The 22609-nt window shown below is 39.3% G+C and overlaps 1 protein-coding gene across 1 annotated transcript; it reads left to right on the forward strand.

Annotated features, from left to right (window-relative positions):
• Positions 1 to 9511: 9511 nt before the first annotated feature.
• Positions 9512 to 22581, forward strand: LRRC59 (leucine rich repeat containing 59). The gene is made up of 7 exons (XM_044672669.1): positions 9512 to 9631; positions 11017 to 11076; positions 14840 to 14998; positions 15145 to 15249; positions 17867 to 17939; positions 19612 to 19788; positions 20630 to 22581. The coding sequence occupies exons 1-7, from the start codon at positions 9527 to 9529 to the stop codon at positions 20872 to 20874; spliced, it is 924 nt and encodes a 307-aa protein (XP_044528604.1). The 5' UTR covers positions 9512 to 9526; the 3' UTR covers positions 20875 to 22581.
• Positions 22582 to 22609: the final 28 nt, after the last annotated feature.

Here is a 22609-nt window from a genome sequence, read left to right on the forward strand (position 1 = left end):
CCTTCTAATTGTCCAAATAAATTTATTTATTTTAGGTTTCTCAATTCTTGTGCTTGCTACATTCTTATTTGGTTCTGGTCTTTTCATCAGAAATGTTTGACAATCATCTCTTCCATTAAAGATCCATTATATCTCTTTCCCACTCCTAACCACCTCCCTCCTTAGACTCAGACTGGAATGCGCAGGGCAAGTTATTATTCATTGTCATCCTTTTGGAATGTATTCCAAGCCTCTCGTTTTTAGTAAAAGCTACTATGTTTCAGGATGATCTTGACTGTGGTTCCTTGCTACTGTTGTGGGAGAGCAGTTTTCTGATTTTCAAGGGGCTCCCACCTAAAGAATTATCAGGCCTCAATAAAACTTTAGAACATAAGGAAAATTATTAGGAAGAAAAGTTGGGACTAGAAGGCAAGATGGAGGTTGTCCCATCTAAGGATAGGAGAATCTAGTTTATATACTTTTACAGGCAAAGCTGGTGACATGCGCCATACAAGGACCGGAAAGTGGGGAGAGTGGGGATTGCCTGAAGTTTGGAATGTTGTCTATCAGTGAGATATGCAGATCTCAAAAGTATGGAACATGCAGGCCATCTTTGTCCATTTATCAGTATTTATCAGGAACATTGTGTTTCAATCACACCGCATTCCTGAGGTCAGAAGCTGTGGAGTCCTTCAAGTGTTCTCTAGGATTTCTAGGTTTCCTGTGTCCCACTACAGTACCTGAACTGTTTCCTTCTGGATGCTTGTAGTATTTTTTGTTCAATCTGGAGGCTTTGGATTTTGGCTCTGATATTCCTGAAACTCTTCTAATTTTTTCTTTCTTTCTTTCATTTTTCAGAAGGTGTTCAGTAGATTCTTTCAATTTTTATTTTTCACTCCAGTTCTAACAAATCTGTATAACTCTTGTTTGTTATTTCCTAAAAAATGATATCGGGAGTTGGGTAATTTTTTTTAAAAATCATGTTTTTCAGAAAGTACAAAAATGCTTAAATGATCTCTCCTTATCTGTTTCCCAAGGTCAGTCATTTTTTTACATCAGACACTTTATATTTTCTTTTACTGTTCAACCTTTTTGTCATTCTAATATTTTTAACTGTCTTATGGAGTATTATTGATTTCTGTGGTCTATTCAATTAAAAAAACTCTTTTGTCTTCATTTTTTTTTTGTTTTTTGTCTTACAATTAATACTAAATACTGGTTCCAAGAAAGAAGAGTGGTATGGGGTAGGCAATTGGGGTTAAGTGACTTGCCCAGGGTGACATAGTCAGGAAGTGTCTAAGGTAGAATTTTTATCCAGGACCTCCCATCTCTAGGCTTGCCTATCTATCTACTAAGCCACCTAGCTCTCTTGGTCTATTGTAGTTTTTAGGTATTCTCTATTTAAATAAGGTTTACCAATTTTTAAACTATTATTTTTAAAAATTTTATTATCCTTCCAATTTTTTCCTCCTGAGTTTTTATTTTGTATCTTTTGCTTCATTTCTTTTAGGTAGCCATGTATTTCTTGTGGAAAAAGGGAAAGGACTTTGTGTACAAAAATATTTATAGCAGCTCTTTTTGTGTTTGCAAAGAATTGGAAATTGAAGGGGTGTCCATCAACTGGGGCATGGCTGAATGAATTGTGGTCTATGATGGTGATGGAATACTATTTTGCTGTAAAAAATGATGAACAGGATGATTTCAGAAAGAGCTGAAAAGACCTTCACAAAATGATGCAATGTGAAATAAGCAGAACCAGGAGAACGTTGTGCACAATAACAGTAATATCATATAATGATTAACTATTATATTCCTAGCTATTCTCAGTAATACAGTAATCCAGGACAATTCTGAAGGACTTATGACAAAGAATGCTATCCAGCTCCAGAGAAAGAATTGCTGGAGTCAGATGCAGATCAAAGCATACAATTTTTTCACTTTTATTTGTGTTTTTGTTTTTGTGTTTTGGTTTTATAAGAATATTCTGTTGCAATAATGGCCAATATGGTAGCTTGTTTTCCATGATAATACATGTATAACCCTGATGAAATTGCTTACCATCTGGGGGAGGAGGGAGGGAAGTGAGGAAAAGAAATAATTTGAATCTTATAATTTCAGAAAATGTACATTGATACTTGTTATTACATGTAATTGGGAAAATAAAATATTTAATAAACAAAAAGAAAATTCCTCTTTTTATCTGAATTTCTGCTTGCAGACACTTACAGATTCTTTCCTTTTGGAGAAATCTTTAGATTTGTAATGATTTTTGACATTAGTTGGTGTCTTCTTTGATTTACTTGTTTCTCTAGCTTCAGTTCCTAAATTGGAACTTTGTGCCAGGCTCAGGGTCTGACCCATTCTATACTTTTGGATGGGATGGTCTGCCCTACTTGGTCTCAGCCCAGGTCCCTTTGGTTCTTGTACTGACCTCTTCCTCCTGGAGTTAACTACCCTTCCCTGCCTCCATCTTTGATTTTCAGAGTGTTGGATATTCAGGGCCCTTTAAGATGTCTCAGGACAAGGACTAGGGAATTTGGTGCCCTGGATGCAGGTTGGAGCTTTCTTGCTGAAGTGCCCGCGCCAGACACTATTGCTTCCTGGGACTTTCCAAGGGCTCTGTCATAGGTTTACAACTATCCTATAGTAGGAAAATTTTGTATTTTCCTCTATTATATGTAAAAAGAAAACTGAATTAAGTAGCTCATTTATATTAGCTTAAGAATCCCTTTAGTTTGATACCAAGTCTGTGTATGTAAGAATGTAGTCCCAGAGTAGTTCTGAGTAGTAGTTCTAAGTGTGTATTATCAAAAGTGTGTTACTACTTTAATCATGAGTGTGTAAGTATTTTACATTATACTATTCTTTATATCAAAATTATTCATGTAGGAGGGCAGCAAGCCCTGAGGGGAATGGGTATTTTTCAGAAATGGGGGTTAGGTTATACTACATCAAGAATGACCTCTGGAAGGAGCTCAGGTCAAAGTGTCCTGATATGTCAAAGACCTATAAATTTCTGTTAATTATGTCAAGAATCACCCCTGTAATCTCCAATCTATGGGTTCCTCTTTTTGCCTTTAAAAAGCTGCAAAGTTGATGGTCAGGGATCTCAGATTCAAGAGGGGAATATGCCAACCTCTGATTTGTTTGCCTTGCTCACTAAATTAAGTCAGACTTTGCTCAGAGAGTACTTTGTTCAGTATTTTTCTTTCACATATCTTTTAAAACTCTCTTTCTATCCCTCTCCCCAGTTCTTTGGAGGAAGAGGTGGTGAAAAGAAGCGATCTGATAAAAATTATTATTTGATCATTCAAGTATGCTATTCCTCCTTCTCTGCTCTTTCTCCCTCTTTCTCACACCCTTGCCCAGATTCTGATCTGTAGTCCTTATTTTGAAACAAATTGTCCTTATTCTTTCAGAGTGAGACCAGCCAAATCTCCCCCTCAAAATTCTAGAAATATCCTTGAACCAGAGATGTCTTTTTCTATCATTTTGAACTTCTATTTGAATGTATTCTCCTCATGGTAAACCACCAATGCCTAATTCCCTAGTTCCATGTGCCCAATCAACATCAAACTTTTACAAAGCTTTTGTAAAAACAACAAACACAAAACAACAAAACAAAACAAAACATAACTTTTACAAAGAGATACTTGTAACAGAAGAAGAAATAGAATACTTAAATAATCCCACATCAGAAAAAGAAATTGAACAAACCATTGAAGAAAAAATCCCAGGGCCAGATGGATTCACAAGTGAATTCTATCAAACATTTAAAGAACAACTAACCCTAATACTATACAAACTATTTGACAAAATGAGCAAAGAAGGAGTTCTATCAAATTCCTTTTATGACACAAATATGGTACTGATTCCAAAGCCAGGCAGACCAAAAACAGAGAAAGAAAACTACAGACCAATCTCCTTAATGAACATAGATGCAAAATTCTTAAATAGAATACTAGCAAAAAGACTCCAGCAAGTGATCACAAGGATTATTCACTATGATTAGGTGGGATTTATACCAGGAATTCCTAATATTAAACAATATTAGGAAAATCATCCACATAATTGACCATATCAACAACCAAACCTACAGAAATCACATGATTATCTCAATAGATGCTGAAAAAGCTTTTGACAAAATACAATACTTATTCCTATTGAAAACACTAGAAAGTATAGGAATAGAAGGGCCTTTCCTAAAAATAATAAACAGTATATATTTAAAACCATCAGCAAGCATCATCTGCAAGAAGCTTTCCCAATAAGATCAGAAGTGAAACAAGGATGCCCATTATCACCTCTATTATTTAACATTGTACTAGAAACTCTAGCAGTAGCAATAAGAGAAGAAAAGGAAATTGAAGGTATTAAAATAGGCAATGAGGAGACTAAGCTATCACTCTTTGCAGATGATATGATGATCTACTTAAAGAATCCCAGAGGATCAATTAAAAAGCTAATGGAAATAATCAACAACTTTAGCAAAGTTGCAGGATACAAAATAAACCCACATAAATCATCAGCATTTCTATATATTTCCAACACATTGCAGCAGCAAGAGTTAGAAAGAGAAATTCCATTTAAAATTACCCTAGATAATATAAAATATTTGGGAATCTATCTGCCAAGACAAACACAGGAATTATATGAACACAACTACAAAACACTTTCCACACAATTAAAACTAGATCTAAACAATTGGAAAAACATTAATTGCTCATGGGTAGGATGAGCTAACATAATAAAAATGATAATCCTACCCAAATTAATATACTTATTTAGTGCCTATCTATCAAACTACCAAGAAACTTAAAAAAAAATTTTTTTAAACCCTTACCTTGCATCTTGGAGTCAATACTATGTATTGACTCCAAAGCAGAAGAATGGTAAGGGCTAGGGAATGGGAGTTAAGTGACTGGCCCAGGGCCACACAGCTGGGAAGTGTCTGAGGCCAGATTTCAACCTAGGATCTCCCATCTCTAGGCCTGGCTCTTAATCCACTGAGCTACCCAGCTGTCACCAAGAAACTTTTTTACTGAATTAGAAAAAATTATAGCAAAATGCATTTGGAAGAACAAAAGATCAAGAATATCAAGGGAAATAATGAAAAAATACTGTGAAAGATGTAGGCCTAGTAGTATCAGATCTTAAACTATACTATAAAACAGTGGTCATCAAAACAATATGGTACTGGCTAAGAGACAAAAGGGAGGATCAGTGGAATAGACTTGGGGTAAATGACCTCAGTGAGACAGTGTACAATAAAAACCCAAAGATCCTAGCTTTTGGGACAAAAACCCACTATTTGACAAAAACTGCTGGGAAAATTGGAAAACAATATGGGAGAGATTAGCTTTAGATCAAAATTTCATACCCTACACCAAGAAAAATTCAGAATGGGTGAATGACTTAAATATAAAGAAACAATAAGTAAATTAGGTGAACATAGAATAGTTAACCTATCATATCTATGGGAAAGGAAAGATTTTAAGACCAAGCAAAAGATAGAGAATATTACAAAATGTAAAATGAATAATTTTGATTACATTAAATCAAAAAGGTTTTCTACAAACAAAACCAATGCAACCAAAATTAGAAGGGAAGCAACAAAATGGGAAAAAATCTTTATAACAAAAACCTCTGAGAAAGGTCTAATTACTCAAATTTATAAGGAGCTAAATCAATTGTACAAAAAAAAAGCCATTTCCCAATTGATAAATGGGCAAGGGACACAAATAGGCAGTTTTCTGATATAGAAATCAAAACTCAATAAGCACATGAAAAAGTGTTCTAAATCTCTTATAATTAGAGAAATGTAAAACAAAACAACTCTGGGGTACCATCTGGACTTGACCCTAAAGGTCAAAGGCAGTCCTCATTTCTTGGGGTCTCAGTTCTGGACTATTAAACCCAGTATGAACTCCACTCTTACTCTTCCAATGGTTTGCTCCACTGACCTTTCACAGATCATGAGATTGTAGCCACCTCCAATCTTTTAAATCTGAAACAGGAAAGAACAAGAGTTGTTGAGGCAAACAAAATAAAAATCAAAACAAACCAAAGTCAGGTAGGAGAAAGTCAGACCCAAAAGAGAAGAGCTGACTAGGGAATGCACCCCAGTTGTGGCTCTGTAGCCAATCAAACAGTCTCTTTCCAATGTTTACCAGCTCTGCCAGAATTTCCATGGAAGCCTCTTCTGTAATACAGATTAGTGGCCAGGACCCTTTCCTGACTAGGTGGTTCAGATCAGGTCATATAAAGGTAGCCTTTTAACTGCCTCTTTAATGCAGTATATGGACTCACTTGGCTTGGAGGTGAGTAGATCTGATCAGCAGATTTAGAGCTGAAGGAAGCCTTAAAGACCATTGAGTTCAACATTTTACTTGAAAGGAAACATATCTAGAAAGCTTAAGTGATTTCCCTGAAATCTTAGTTACTTAATCAATTGAGTCAGGATTCTCGCCCCAGTCTAAGCTCCCAACAGTTTTCATTTGGTCTGGATTTTACCATGAATTGACATGTGACCTTGGACTAGTTTACTTCCCCTCAAGTTTACTTATCTGAGAAGTAAAGTGACCTGACTCTTCTCTTATTTCTCTTCTCTTTTTCTCTCTTTTCTCTTTCTCTCACTGCACAAGGCAGGAAGGTACTATTTGTCCATCCTAAACTGAGCGGGGTGGAGGTAAGGACTACACTCCTCCCCCACAACTTTTAAATTCCCTTTTAATAAGAAGTGGGGTTGGGGTTTTGTTCTTTTTCATTTGTTCTTTTCAGTTCTAGGTACAGGAAGTGGAGTACCAAGATCTGTACTAGAGCCACAGGGACCCTGGAGGTAGGATTCCAGGTTGGGCAGTCTTATTAACCTACTAGAGAAGCCCTGAAGAAATCAGGGTATCTGGAATGAAGTCCAAGGGGCACTGGGAACTCAGTGGGACTGTGCTATATAGGAAATGAGGTGAACTGTGAGCCTAGTTCTCTCCTCTCCAGAGACTGAAGTGTTTTGGAGGGGAGGTATGGGGAAGGGAACATTTGCATATTTGTTCTTGCTATAGCTTTAAAGCCAATATTCTTTTGTAAAAGCTAATTCAACTATTAAGTGACTAAATGGTGCAAGAGACCCCCTAAAATTGGGGAAACGCCATTGGCAGGGGATTGGGCCAATGGCAGAGAGATCAGACACTCCCCAGACCCCTTAAGGACACCAGAGAACTCTGTGGGAAGGGTGAAGTGGAACACGCTTGGCCTTCAGCCAGTGGGGCCAGGGTAGGCACAGTTATGCTTTTAAATCTATCTTCCATGCAGCTGCCAAAGTAAATTTTCTTAAATGCTGCTCTGATCATATTACCTCCCTACTCAGTGAACTGCAGTGGCTCCTTTTTGCCTTTTCCAGAAAGTATAAGCTACTCTGTTTGGCTCTTAGAGACCTTTGTGACTATGACCCATTCAGCCTCATTATAAATGACTTCTTTTCCTACTTCCTTTTGTCCAGCCAAACTGAACCTTTTGCTGTTCCTCATACAGGACCCTTCATCTCCCATCCCTATTGTATTTGTAGCTGGTTGTTCTACACAACTAGAACTACTCCCTCCTCTCCTCCACCTTCTAGAGTCCCAGATTTCCTTCATGACTCAATCTTGTAGAATTCCTTACTAGAGCAGAGACTGGATGATGATTTGAGCCTGGGTGTTTGGAAGGTTGACGGTGTCTTTGGTAAGAAATAGGGAAATTTAGAAGTGGGGCACCTCATTTTTCTCACTTGCAAAATAGGAATAATTATACTTATACAACCACTTCAGAGGTGGTGATGGTGATTATTTATGGATCTTCATAAAGTAGAATCATGACAGTGCCTCTTAAATCAGAGAAAAAAGTGTTGAGAGCCATGATTTGAATTGTGTATGCCTCCCACTATGGTGCTCTCATGTGGATAAAGAACTGACTGAAGAAACTGTTTATGTGTTCCCTCCAACACCTACTGACTGTGTCACCCTAAGCAAGTCACTTCACCTCTTAGCTTTCTGAACAATTCTCTATGAAGGTAACAACCAATATTAGTAGAGTTTCCAACAGTGACAACAATAATAATAGCTAGCATTTATATGACATTTTAAAGTCTGCAAAGTACTTTATAAACATTATCTCATTTTAGAGAAGGGGAATGGGAAGGGGAAAAGCATTTACATAGCATCTGCTCTGTGCTGGACATTTAACAAATATTATCTTGTTTGATTCTCACAAAAACCCCCAGAAGAGGAAACTGAAGCAGACAGAGGTGGAATGACTGGCTCAAGGTCTCAAAGTTGATAATTATCTAAGGCCAAATTTGGACTTCAAATCAGAGCTTTGTGAGTACCAGCCTATCTATCCACTGGGCTACCAAGTTGCCTGATCAATGAAACCTCAAATCTGCTACACACACACATACATATTGTATATACACATACACATATATAGCGACATGCACAATATATAGTGGTTCTTATATTGGTATGCATGTATGTATCATACAGGCGTATATGTTTTCCATGTGGTATTTACATGTGTTTAGAGCAGCTAGGCGGCACAATGGATACTCCCCTTCCTGAGATCCAACCTGGCCCCACACAGCTGTGTAACCCTGGACGAATCACTGCACCCTTTTTGCCTCAGTTTCCTCATCTGTAAAATGAACTGAAAAAGGAAATGGTGAACCCCCTTCAGTATCTTTGCCAAGAAAATCTCCAAATGGGGTTACAGCCAGCCATGATTGAAAAAACAACAAACACATGTAGCTATAGATGGTGCCGGTGGCATTAATGTGTGTATATAGAGCGGATCTGTGTACGTGCATATACATGTACGTTGGAGATGTGTATTTGGATCTACATTTGTGCCGATATTTGTGTTATATTGTCTCCTTCCTGAAATACGTTGAGGGGAGGAAGGGCTTCATTTTTGTACTTTTTGTCCCAAGCTCCACTGCCTACCACACTGAGTGCGCTTAATAAATGCTTGCTGCTTGACTAGGACTTCCCAAGGCAGGGTTCAGGGTTTAACACCTCCTACGGAAGCTCCAAACCTCAAGCTCCTGGTGCGGAGGCGGGCAAGCTGAGATTTCACGTGCACCCCGCGAGAGCCTCCGAGGCACTAGGGGGCGGCAGGTTGAAAACGCGCATGCGCGAATCTCTCTGGCCCCACCCGAGGCGCCTCGGTCTCTCCCGGAGGGAAGACGTGGACACGGAAGTGGCTGGCGGCTGCAGTGACGGAGGCGGGAACGGGCTAGTGGGCAGCGGCGGCCGGCCACGGTATCCCAGGCGGAGGCTGGCGGTGGCGGTGCCAGGCCCACGGATACAAAGAGGTCGGAAGGGCTAAAGCGCGGCGTTGTCCGGGCCTCAGTTGTCTGAGGTTGTACCCGGCAAACGGATCCCCGGCCGTTAAACGGCCATCGCGCGGAGCCTCGCGGAGCTCCCGGGCGCGTGCCCGCCGCCGGAAGCCGCCCCCTCCCCCTGCCGAGCCCGCGCTCGCCCCCGCCGCCCCCCTACTCCCCAGACCTCCCGGAGCCATGGCTAAGAGCGGAGGCAAGGGGGCCAGCCTGCGCGACAAGCTAGATGGTAACGAGCTGGACCTGAGCCTTGGAGACCTCACTGAAGTGCCCGTCAAGGAGCTGGTCAGTGTGGGCGCCGGGCCTGAGCAGTAGCGGGGGTCTGGGAACCAGGGCCCCGGGAGCCGAGACTGGACACGTGTCATTCGGGATGGATGGATTCCCCCCTCGCTGGTGCTGCGGAAGCCCCGCTTCCAGGCGTGGTTCCTGCCCTTCGGGCTAAGCCCCGTCACCACTCAGACCTCAGTTTCATTCTCCGTAAAATGAGGGGCTGAGACGTGATGGTATTCTCAGACTCGACCTTCTGTGAGATGTCTGAGACCGTAGGAGGAGGGAGAGGCTTGCTGTCTTTCTTAGGCCCTGGAGAAGCAGGCTTTCCTAGGGACTTGGGTGTGGCCGAGGATTGGTGACAATTGGGAATTCTGCAATCCCAGCTGCTCTAAGTAGCCTGGAGCCATTGCTTGGGCCAGAAAAAGTTGGGCTGTACTGGTCCCTCTGTTCGATCTGTTTTCTCTAACGTATGGAAAGCCTATTGAATCCTAGAATGTTACGACAGGAAGGGACCTTGAGGATTAAGCTGTTCATTTTTATAGATGAGGAATTTGAAGCCCAGAGAGGGGAAGTGGCTTCTACACACTGGGGAAGACGTATGTGACCTAAAAGACCTGGTTTCTAGTCTTGGCTCTACCACTAAGTTAGCAGTGTGATCTTGGGCAAGTCACTTATCATTTTTGAGTATACAGAGTAGGTAAAAGTAGATATATGATCCCCAGAGATCTTTCCAGCTCTAATATTCTTTAATTCTTTGGTATGTATTAGGAATAGAATGTCATGGATCTCTTTCTAGACTTAACTCAAAGGAGGAACCATTCTTATTTCATGCAAAACCAAGTTGGAGTTGGGTCTACTGTTGGGCAGGAATTTTTAATGGAGGTTGGATATATTTCAGGGGGCTCATAAATTTGAATGGAAAAAAACTGCATCCTTATTTTAGTCATCCTCTAACTGAAATTTATTCTTTCAGTTTTGAAATTTGAAAAAACAAAAACAAAAAACTAATGAGAAGTGGTTCAGATGCTTCACCTGACTGCCAAAGGGGTCCATGTCAAAAAAAAAAAAAGTCAAAAACCTCTGTCCTGGCAGGAAGAAGGGATGGTTCTGAAGACTTTTAAGATGCATCTTGCCTTGGTTTGAATCCCTAAGTTCTAGTGTAATATTCAGTATTCCTTTCACTACATGGCTTGAAGCCATACTTTGCTCTTTCTATACTTAAGTGAGTAACTGGTGCCCGGCCTCATATTTTGCTTTCCTTTTCCAGCCTTCTCAGAATTTCATCCTAGTTTTGTGCTTTCCAACCTATCCCCACTCTAGAAAATAATCCAGACAAACACCAAGTATAGTGGCTTGTGACCAAATATGGATTTTATATTTCTTCTCTGCTCCCTTCCTAGGCTGCTCTTCCAAAGGCCACAGTACTGGATCTGTCCTGCAATAAACTGGCTTCTTTACCGGTAAGATCAACAAAAAGACTGTGATTCTCCAAGCATGTGGGGAGATTGCCTCTTGTTCCAGGCTTGGCTGGTGCTATGACCATGAATCCTTGGAAGAGCCAATAGCTGCAGTCAAATATGTGGGGGCTAGTAGTTGATTTTACTAGGAAGGACTGGTAAGGACAGTCCTATTTTAATTATTTTATTAAGTATTTATAATGTGTAAGGGCCTATGCCATCTGGCGTGGGTGGGATATCAACAACAAAATATTTTCTGGCTTCATGGAAATTACAGTCTAGTAAGGAGAAATAAGATAACAAATGAATACAAGATGATAGTACAAGTGTAATCAGAAAGATATAGAATGGTATGGAAGCTCAGAGAAAGGAGAAATTACTTTTGGCTTGGGTGGTGTGGATTTGATTAATGAATAAAACATTAAGTTCAGAGTACTCTGTTAAGGCCAGGGATATAGATTAGCCAGATTTCTGCTCTTAAGAAGCTCACGTTCTAATATGAAAACACATGGAAGATTTTAGCTGCAAATTGAGTGAAAAAGTCTCATGGTCTTTTGAGTGCTATAGCAAAGCAGATGGTAATGCCTCTTTTTTAAAATGTCATTTTCACTGATAACTTCCTCATTTTATCATGGAGGTGATGGAATTTGTTTTAGATCTTGCATGGTGGCCAGGAGGAAGTTGGGAGAAATATTTTAGGTATATAGCATATATATAAAAAGTGAAGACTCTTAAACTACCTTTAGGAAAAGGAAAGTAGTTTTGTTGGTGCAGAGTGTTATGTACGCCTATATGTATGTGTAGTAGGTATGTGTTTGTGAAGAGAAATTTTAAAAAGGATCTTAGTATTCATGTATTTAACTCTGGCAGTAGGGGTTGACAGAAGAAGGGTACAGGGAGTAGGGCCTGCAGAGGGTGGCTTTAGATGGCTAAGGTTATCAAAGCTACCTGTTTGAGAATACTTTTTACCAATTGCTTTCCTGGGCTGATCCAGCAGACCCATGAATCAAAGCCATTCTTGGGAACTGGGTGAGAAACTAAGAGAAGCCAAAAGAGTGTAAAGTTATGAAAGATAAGCATACTGAAGAGGGAAATTTGGGTCAGCAGGTCAAAAGCATCAGTATTTTTGCAGATAGCAAATTGAAAGCTGTCAGAACCATGTTGTTTGACATCTTGTCTGTTTGAATTGCCATGTTTGGAAGGTTCTGGGCAGTACATATAGTTGAGACTGGCAAGCTTTGGGAAATTAGACTAGAAAGCCAAGGGCACAAATCAGGGGGTATTGAAAGTTAGAGAGGGAGTTTTGATATAATGCTGTAGTTACTAAAGGGTTTTGAATAGGAATTCTTTTGTGACTAGGGCTTTGCTTTTAGGAGATCATTGTGTTTAGGGGGTAGTGTGTTGAAATATAGAGCCTACTTGGAGAACTGAAGTAATTGTTACCCTTGAACTAGAACAATTGGCAGTGGTAATAGATGAAAGAGGTCTTGTGGAGGTAAAAACAACAGGATTCAGTGTTATTGAAGGTAAGAGATTAAGGGGGAAGGGGGTAAAGATGACAGGTTTTTAGTCTTCAGAGATGGTGGTGCCATAGCAAATGGGGAAGTCATGAAGAAAAGCAGGTTTTGTAGGGAGATTGATTTATTTCAGAATGAGAGAGCTGTGATATAGAGTGGCTTAGGCTGTATTTTTTTTTTGTTTTTGTTTTTGGCATTAAGACTCAGGGATATGAGATTGAGTGGATAAAGCTCCAGATTAGGACCTGGGGTTTAGTCCTTGCTTTATCTACAATGTAGGCAAGTCACTCATTCTCTTTTTGCCTCAGATTGTCCCTTTGCAAAGTGAGGAAAATATTTCATGCCTCACATCATTGAGGAGAATGGAAACAATTTTGTGAATCGCTTTGAGTTCCTAGGAAGAAGGGTATTTTAGGAACAACATGCTTCCTTGGTGGGGACAGGAAAGGATTATTGGGCCTTGGACTCATCTCTGTGGCCACTAGCTCATCAGCTGCCCAAGTAAGAAACTATAATTTGAGACTAATCATTTTCTGTCATCACATCCAGTCTGTTACCAGTTCCTGTTGCTGTCTTTCACAACTCCTCCCAAATCTGCCATTTCCTTTCCATCGATGTAAATGAGAGCCTAGTTCAGGTCCTGCATCACTTCAAGTTTTTCCCTTGAGGCTTATACAGGATTCCAGGCTATCTCCCCAGTTTTATCTTCCACCTCTCCTATATATATATATATATGTCCCACAAGGTATTCAAACTTGATGATTTGCTATTCCCTGACTACATAACCTGTGCTTTACATACCTTTTTTCATGTCCTGTGCTTATATTCCCGTTAAAACCAAAATTTGTCAGAATCCATTCTTGAAGAATCCGTCATCTTTAATGAACATTTCCCTGATTTCCATTGCCTTTCATAAATTGGCTGTGGTTTGTCTCTCCTCTGAAATACTTTATATCATTTTTCAACCACATATTATTCTTATAGTACTGAGCATATTCTGCTTTAAAATTTAGTTATTGCCATACTTGAGGGATTGTTTAAAAACCATAAATATCAAAATACAGATAATTTTTTTAAACCCTTACCTTCCATCTTAGATTCAATATATAGGGTTTGGGTTCCAAGGCAGGAGAGGGGTAAAGACAAGGCAATGGGGATTAAGTGACTTGTCTAGGGTTACACAGCTAGGAAGTGTCTGAGGCCAGATTTGAACCTAGAATCCCATCTCAGGGCCTGGCTCTCTAGCTTCCCTTAGAATACAGAATTTTTGAAAAGTGTATATATATTGGGGCAGCTAGGTAATGCAGTAGATAGAGTGCCAGGCCTAGAGTCAGGAGGGCCTGGGTTCAAATCTGGCCTTAGACATTTCTTAGCTATGTGAAAGTGGGCAAGTCACTTAACCCCCCCATTTCCTAGTCCTTGCTGCTCTTCTGCCTTAGATAAGTCTATCAAGTCTAAAACAGAAGGTAAGGGTTAGAAAAAAGGATATATTAAATATAACAGTAGTAACAATTACCCTTTTTGTGTCCCCTTCTGAACTTTCCATGAAATTTAAAAATGTTTTACTGATGTTACCTTTTTTTTTTTTTTGCACTTTTCAATCACTATTCACAAATAGAGAATTGAATTTTGCTGCTTTTTTTTTTTATGTCCTGCTATGCCTCTCACACATTAGGTGCTAAGTATTTACTTATTTGAATTGAATTTATGAAGCTTTTGAAGAAAAAGTTCTTCCATGTTTCCCCTTCTCTACCCAAGTGGTCTCTGGCCTCTCTTCCTTGTTTAGTACCTATTTGGTTATCTATGCTTGGATTGTAAGTGCCTAGAGAAAGAGAAAAGGGATAGTGTTTGATGTGCTAGTATAGTTTTCAGCCCAGCATTCAAATCATAATATCTGTGCTTTTAGCTTTAGAACTCTTTTGTTTTCTTTCATGTTTATGACATTCCTATAAGACACTATGGAATTTTCCCATTTTACACATGAAGAACAGAGGTTAGGTTTTTTGCTCGGAGTTACACAGGCAATAGTTATCAGGGGGCTAGATTTAAACCAAGTTTTTCTCCACTCCATGTCCATGTTTCCATTATACTGTTTTACTTTTAATGATGATGTGGCCTTCACTGATACTTTGTGCAAGGGCTTGGCTAAGTCTACCTATAGACTTCTTTGGGCTGAGACTGTTCAAAGCTTAAATATTCTTTTAAATGCTTGTGGAATTGAGTGGAATCTTCTTTGGTTTGGGTTCTAGTCTGATTTCTGTGGACTAACGCACTTGGTGAAACTGGACCTGAGTAAAAATCGCCTACAACAGCTGCCTGCTGACTTTGGCCGGCTGGTCAACCTACAGCACCTGGACCTCCTCAACAATAGGCTTGTCACCCTGCCTGTCAGCTTTGCGCAGCTTAAGGTAACAATTCTCTTTAAGACCAAATGCTTGCAAACATTTTACACATTGAAGAGGGAACTACTTCAGCTGCCTCAGTCAGTTAGAATCTGAGTATGTTAGTGAATTCTGGCTTAATCTTTGTTAATACTTATTTGTCTCCTCTTCAGAACCTGAAATGGCTGGATCTGAAGGATAATCCTCTAGATCCTGTCCTGGCCAAAGTAGCTGGAGATTGCTTGGATGAGAAGCAGTGTAAACAGAGTGCTATCAGGGTAAGGATATAGCCCCTGTATTTCATCCTTGTCTTTGCTGGTTCATGTGTTCCCATGCTTTTGACACCTTCTTGTTTTTCTCTTAAAGCCCTTTTGTTGACTAAAGGAATATGGCAACCATAACATACACATAATCAAATTTATACCGGGCTTTGTAAGCCTTAAAGGAGTATGTCTATGTTAGGTATTATTTTTGTAATTATAACAGGTCTTTCACTAAATGGAGAAATAAAAACACTTTTGACTGTCTGCCTATCAAACCTTGTGATCACTAGGCAAGACCAATATCATAGGAGCAAAACACTGGGCATCTCACCTCTCAAGCAGTATCCATTGTCTTAAATTTCTTTCTCACTGAAAGGACTATAGTCCACTCCACTTAACCAATTTCTTAATGGTATAGTAGGGAAATGTCTACCAGTCAGTGTTGAGCCTACATTTTATAATGTTGGCTTGATTTTCATCCTTTCTGATCCTTTTGGGAATTTCTAAGTCTATTAATAACTTGAATTATTTTGTCATTTCTTTTGGTATTAAACATATACTTTTGGATAATTCCTGCAAGTGGACAATAACATATAATATAAATATAAAATATATAATAGCCAATAAAAGGGACTTTTCAGGACCTCCTAGTTCTCTAAATTGTATGCTTCTTAAAATAGGAACTGAGGGAGATGGCATAGTTTACCTAGAGTCCTGGAGAATTTGAACTCTGTCCAACTTCTGCTGATGTGCTTGACTCTTCTCCAGATCTGCCTGTGAAACAAACACCTGTTGTTTGAATAGCCTACTCATGCAGTAAATTGTATTTCCTTTCCAAAAAGGTTTCAGACATTTGAGTGAGTTTCAGTTCTGCATCATGTAGTGCAGTACTGTACAAACTTTCTGGCCCCTGGAACTTGCAAATGGATTTGAAAGGGTTTGATATCATGTGACTGCCTGATTTTACTATGTATGGCTAGAGTATAGAGATGTCAGGACTCAAGTTATTAGAAACACATTTGAAAATAAGTATCTAGTGTCATACTTATCTTGGCATGGTTTAAGATCATACCTAGTGTGGCAGCAAAATATGGAAATGTTCATTGTAACTTAACATTTGAGATTTCAAATTTTACCATTTTTGTTCCATATATATGTGTGTGTGTGTGTGTGTATACACACATGCGTGCACGCGCATGAGCATATACTCTGGTATTCTAACTTCATCTATGATTCAGCTTATCTGAAGCGACAATGGTAGGTGTCATGAAATGAAAATGGAGTTGTGTTTAAAAGGAATGCCTCTTTAAAAAAAAGGGGGGGGGCAGCTGGGTAGCTCAGTGGAGTGAGAGTCAGGCCTAGAGACAGGAGGTCCTAGGTTCAAACCCGGCCTCAGCCACTTCCCAGCTGTGTGACCCTGGGCAAGTCACTTGACCCCCATTGCCCACCCTTATCAGTCTTCCACCTATGAGACAATACACCGAAGTACAAGGGTTTAAAAAAAAAATACCTCTAGGGGCAGCTAGGTGGCCCAGTGGATTAAGAGTCATACCTGGAGACAGGAGGTCCTGATTTGGGTCTGGCCTCAGATACTTCCTAGCTATGCGACCCTGAATAAGTCACTTAACCCCCATTGCCTAGCCTGAGCTTTTTCATTCTTCTTTTGTGAACTAATCAAGTATGTGTCTCATCCAGCCCTAATTGGTTTGGGTATGAGTATAGGAGCTAAGTTTTCCATAAACTCAAATGCCTGAGTGGTATGAATTAAATGCCCAGGTCTTAGAAAATGCTACTTGCCCATCTCTAGGGCTAGGTTAGTTTGTTTGAGTATGTGAGTAATAAGAATGTGTTCTTTCAGGACAGTGTTATACACAGTAACTAAAACATTGTGGGATGATCAAATGTAATCAACTTTGCTACTAATAGCAATGCAGTGATCCAGGACAATCCTGAGGGATTTATGAGAAAGAACACCATCCACAGCTAGAGAAAGAACTGTTAGAGTAGAAACAAAAGAAAACATATTATTTATCTCTTATATATATGGGTATATGATTTGGGGTTTAGGTTTTAAAAGATTATTAGAAAAATGAATAATATGGAAATAGGTTGTGATTATACATTTATAACCCAGTGGAATTACTTGTCAGCTCTGGGAGCAGGGAGGGGAGAGAGGAGGGGGAGAGAACATGAATCATATAACCATGGAAAAATATTTTATAAATAATATATTTTTTTAAATGGGCAAAAGGAACCCCCATCTCCCACCCCTGACCCCAAATTAGTATTCTTTCTTGTGGTAGCAAAAAAAATGGAAACAAAGGTATTCATCAGTTGTTGAGTAATGGATAAATTATGGCATGGGAATATAAGGAATGCCATTAAAAACAATAGATACAGATTGATGCTGAATGAAGTTAGAACCAGGAAAACAATGCTATTATATAATGAACAATAAAACTTGATACTTTGTTATTATTATAATATCCAAGCTTAGCCCAGGGAAAGAGTTGAGAAAATGCACTTCCCAGAGGTAGGAAACCAAAAAACATGTCAGGTGTGATCACTGTGTTGCTTTGGTTTTGCCACACGGTTTTTTTTCATTTGTCAGTGCTAACTTTTGTCTTGGCAGGTGCTGCAGCACATGAAGGTTGTTCAGGCTGATCAAGAGCGAGAAAAACAAAGGCGGCTGGAGGCCGAGAGAGGTGAGTGTCTGTTCCTTTTGAAGGAAAAGGCTTATTATGTGCCCAGGAAGTATTCTAAATTCGAGGGATACTACAGGCTTAGGTATATGCATGCTAAAAGACAGTTCCTGCCAACAAGGAGCTTACATTCTACTAGGGAAGACAACATAGAGAGAGGAAGAGTGACCAGAAAAGGGAGTTTTGCTTTAGAGAGGTGAAAAGTGGAGGAGGGGGGTAGGCATCAGGACAATGGCACACACAAGATGGTAAGAAGGCTTGCCTAGAAGGGATGTGACGTGATGCTGAGTGTGGTCTGATGCCTGTTGTTGTTTTGTGGACTAGTGTAGTTAGCTGGGTTGGGTCCTGGAGTTAAAGCTCCAAAGATGAGTGGATTAACTTTTTCTGGGTTTGGGGGGGTATGAATTCTGGAAGTTTCTGGTTTTTAAGACTTTCCAGTCACCTGTCTTAAAGTCAACTTAAGCTTAGGCAATTGATCTCATTACCAAAAGTGATCTTTTCTGAATATCAGATGCTGGAAACTAGCAGAGAAATGATGATTCCTAATCTACCATATCAAGAATTTTGATGGTCATGGGTTGTATATGTTTTAGCACACAGTTACAGGCATTCTCTGTTAATTTCCTTACATACAAAGTGCTTCTGAGATGGGAGAAAGGTTCTTCCTTATTGGCAGAATCCTCTCCTGGGGTGGCTGAAAACCCAGCTACCAAAACCAGTAGAGACTGAAAAGATAAAATAGCCTTTTGTTAGCCAACTCGGAATGTAACCACTATTGTTTCTATGGGGAAGTGTCCTGAATTCCAGGGAGCCAACTTAAAAATAAATTTGAACTATGATTGGTTCATGATTTGAAGCCTGGATAACTGTAAGATACAGTTTGAAACATTTCATGCTAGTCTTGAGATGTTAATATAGACCAAAATCAAAATTATAGCATAAAAGAAGTCATTTCAAATTTAACTGTTAATTAGTTTCACTTTATAAGTTAGTACATCATAATATAAAGGACAACACATATCCTACCTCTTTATTTTTAAACAGGAGCATTCAGTTTTCTTTCAGCAGACTTCTTTACATATTTCTCATCTATTCCTCAACTTTGAGAAAGCTAGAACTCTCCAAATATTGCTTCTCTGTTCAGAACTCTCTTTTCCCTGCTAGTTATGGATGTTGTCTTACTTTCTGGCTTAGATGTTAATTCATCTTTAGGGATCAGTAGCTACATTTTATTTTCATGTTGTACCCCTACTATATATAATATCCTCATATTTCCATTTCATTCCCAAGTCATTTGCTATTGAGATGAGAAATGCCTTGATGAAAATTTAGCAAGCAGTTTATAATTTATATTATGGTCAAAAATTATATCCTGGAAAAGATGGGAGTTAATCTTTTTATCTTATCTGCCCCATGACACAGAGGAAAAGAATACTGAAATTATCCAGTATTTGCAATTAGAAAGCATACCCCGAAAAAGAAATTTTCTCCCTCTTGGGAAATAAATTGGGATAGGTTTGTGGGAAAGAACAGTGTTTTGATTATAGATTTAGGAAGGAAGGGCCAGAAGTTTTGACTTGCTCAGCAAGCATAAAAGTGGCTGGGCTAGAACTTCAAAACCTGTAGTTTTCATTATGCCAATAGAGGAGAAAGTAAATATTTCTCTTGTTCTTAGAAATAGAGAAAAAACGGGAAGCTAAACAACGGGCCAAGGAAGCCCAAGAGCGAGAAGTGAGAAAGAAGGAGAAAGCAGAAGAGAAGGAACGTCGGAGAAAGGAGTATGATGCTGTCAAAGCAGCTAATAAGAAGGAACAAGAGAAAAAACCCAAGAAGGAAACACATCAGCCTGCAAGTATGTTGTTACAACTTTCTAATGAAAGTGATGGTTGAGAGTTGTCTTGTGTGTCTAGAAGCAGGAATCATTAAGCCTGCAAACTATTCAGCTGATATGATGTAAATTGAAGTTTGGAAACTATAAAGTTCTGCTGCTTTAGGAAATAACATTTTCTATTTAATAATCCAGACCACGGTACCCAAAACTGCTAAATCGGTCAGCCTCTACCTTGGGGTATTAATTACTAGATCCTGTTAGGGCAGTCAGGTTCAAATGTGACCTCAGATACTTACTTCCTAGCTGTGTGACCGTGGACAAATCATTTAACTCCAATTGCCCAGCCCTTGCTGCTTTTCTGTCTTAGAATTGATACCAAAGACAGAAGAGGGTTTTTTTGTTTTTGTTTTTAAGTATGTGTACATTGTCAAGAATAAACCCTTTTGGGGCAGTCAAGTGACTCAGTGGGTAGGCCTTGGGAGGTCCTTGGTTCAAATGTGGCCTCAAGACACTTCCTAGTTATGTGACCATGAGCAGGTCATTTAACTTGGAACTGATAATTAGTATTAAAACAGAAAGTAAAGAGTTGTTTTTTTTTTTTTTAAATATACTGTCATATATTAAAGACAGAAGGTAAAGAGTTTTTTGTTGTTTTTTTTTTTAAATATACTGTCGTATAAAAGGAAGGCCGAGTTTTTGTTCTTTTGAATATAGTCATATTGTCCCAGAAACAATCTTAAGTACCTTTTTATAGGGTTAGTTTTATGAATGGGCCAGCAGAATGTGGTTTGATACATTATGAAAAGCTGTGGAGGATCTGTCCACTAGGACCTTCTTGTCTAACACGTCTTTGTCATTTCAGAGGCCAAGTCTGGTTCCCGCTCTGTGAAATCTCGTCCTCAAAAGCACTCCTGGTCCTGGGCTTTCTTAAAGCTGCTGCTAATGGTGCTTCTCAGTGCCACAGGAGTTTTAGTTGCCTGTCAGGTGACAGATCTACAGTGGCAGCCTTTCTGCATCAATGTGAACACCATCTATGAGAATGTCATCCATGGGCTTCGCAGCCATGAAATCCTGCAGCGAGTCTTACAGCCAAACTCTCAGCAATAAGTATATTATCAGCATCTGCTGCCTCATCGTCTGTGGAGCCAGGATTCCTATGGAATTGTGTTCTGCCAGACATTACCTTTTATAGCATTGGACCTACTTATCACCACCAACTGGCATTCAATTGGTACCTGAGACACCCATTTTTATGTCCTAGGAGATCTATGTTAGAACTTGCCTCTGTTCCTTGTGCAGGATTCTGTTCCCTTTAGATTTAGAAAATGGGAAGGTGGGGGTGGGGTGGGGGAGCAGTAGTCTGCATGCTTAAAGGAATAAGCTGGGGGAGGGGGAGATGAATACCCCTCTTTTCTAATCCAGGTATCCAAAGCTATGTAAAGGTGAGGCATATTTTTACTAAATGGTCAGCTGTCTCCACATTTATATTTTTGTATGTCACAAACCTATCCACTCATAACTTCTCGGGCCAGGATCTCACTGACAACAAAAACCAGATCAGGAGACAACAAATGCAGAACTCGCTATTGAGATAAAATACCTATTTTCTTATATATCAGACACTAAAGCAATTTGGTAACCACAGAAATAATGGATTTTTTGATAGCCAGATTGGATCTTGGCAACCATTTAGTCTAACCCCTTGATTTTATAGTGACTTAAGCAGTGACAAAGCCTGAATCCATCTGTCCCAATCCAGTGTTGAAACTTTTTGACATATCCACACACACACACTCAGGAGACTAGATATGAATATGGCCTGGCTTATTGGCACTGAAGAAAGAAATCACCTTTGGCTTATCAGTGACAACCAAGAACTAGTTTTTTAGCCTGCATAAGGCCCTTGTTGTAGCTCATGCTAACTTTTACATTCCTGCCACTTCCAGAAAACTAGGCCTATCTGAAGGTTCTAAGAGCAGATAAGGATAGTCATCCTTGTAACAAAAGGAAACCCTTTTGTTGCTGCTTTATAATAGCGGGCCAAGAAAAGAAGCCAGATTATTATCTGTAGCATGGGTCATTCCTAGTTGGAGTAGAGACTAAGACTTATAAACAAATTTAGTTTCTGTTTCCCTGCTTCTTGGCACAAGGTTTATTAGATAGGTTATCAGCAATACTGTGCAGAATTTAAACATTTGCCTCTTAAAGCCAGCCAGAGCTGTCTCAAAGCCAGTTTAAGCTAGATTAAATATGGGGTTAATTTCGCTTTATAGGTCTTTTTCTCAGGGAGAAAGGGATACTTTTTGCCCCTTGATGATGCTTATTCTTAGGAAAAATTCCTGATTTAAAACTCCTGGGACAGCAAAGGGAAGACGCCACCAACAATCCCAGAGACAAAACCAAGTATTTTAGCACAGTGATATAGAACTGCCTACCTGTAAGGGCTCTCCTAGCATTGAGAAATGATTTTTAGTTCCTATTTTCACTTTCTATTTGAAACACATGTCACGAGTGATAGTAAAAAATGACTTATTTTCTCTTCAGGCACTGGGACCATTTTTCTAATTACTTTATTGTATAAGCACATAAATATTCTAAGTACACAAAGTTATACCGTGATCCACCCCCTGCCCAGATGATGGGTATTACCATTCCATGTTAGGTAAGGGAATTGGTTATAGTGAGCAAGCCCACAGATGAACCCACTAAGAGCTTTAACTTTCCATTCCAATCACAATTGTTAGAATTTCCTAAACTTTATAATGGACTGTTTTTAGGTTTTTATAATTGTTATTAAATAAGTGTCTTGTGGGATATCTTTGATCCATTTGCATGTAGATTT

Source organism: Gracilinanus agilis, chromosome 4 (genome assembly GCF_016433145.1).
Source record: "Gracilinanus agilis isolate LMUSP501 chromosome 4, AgileGrace, whole genome shotgun sequence".
In the NCBI taxonomy this organism is placed as follows: domain Eukaryota; kingdom Metazoa; phylum Chordata; class Mammalia; order Didelphimorphia; family Didelphidae; genus Gracilinanus; species Gracilinanus agilis.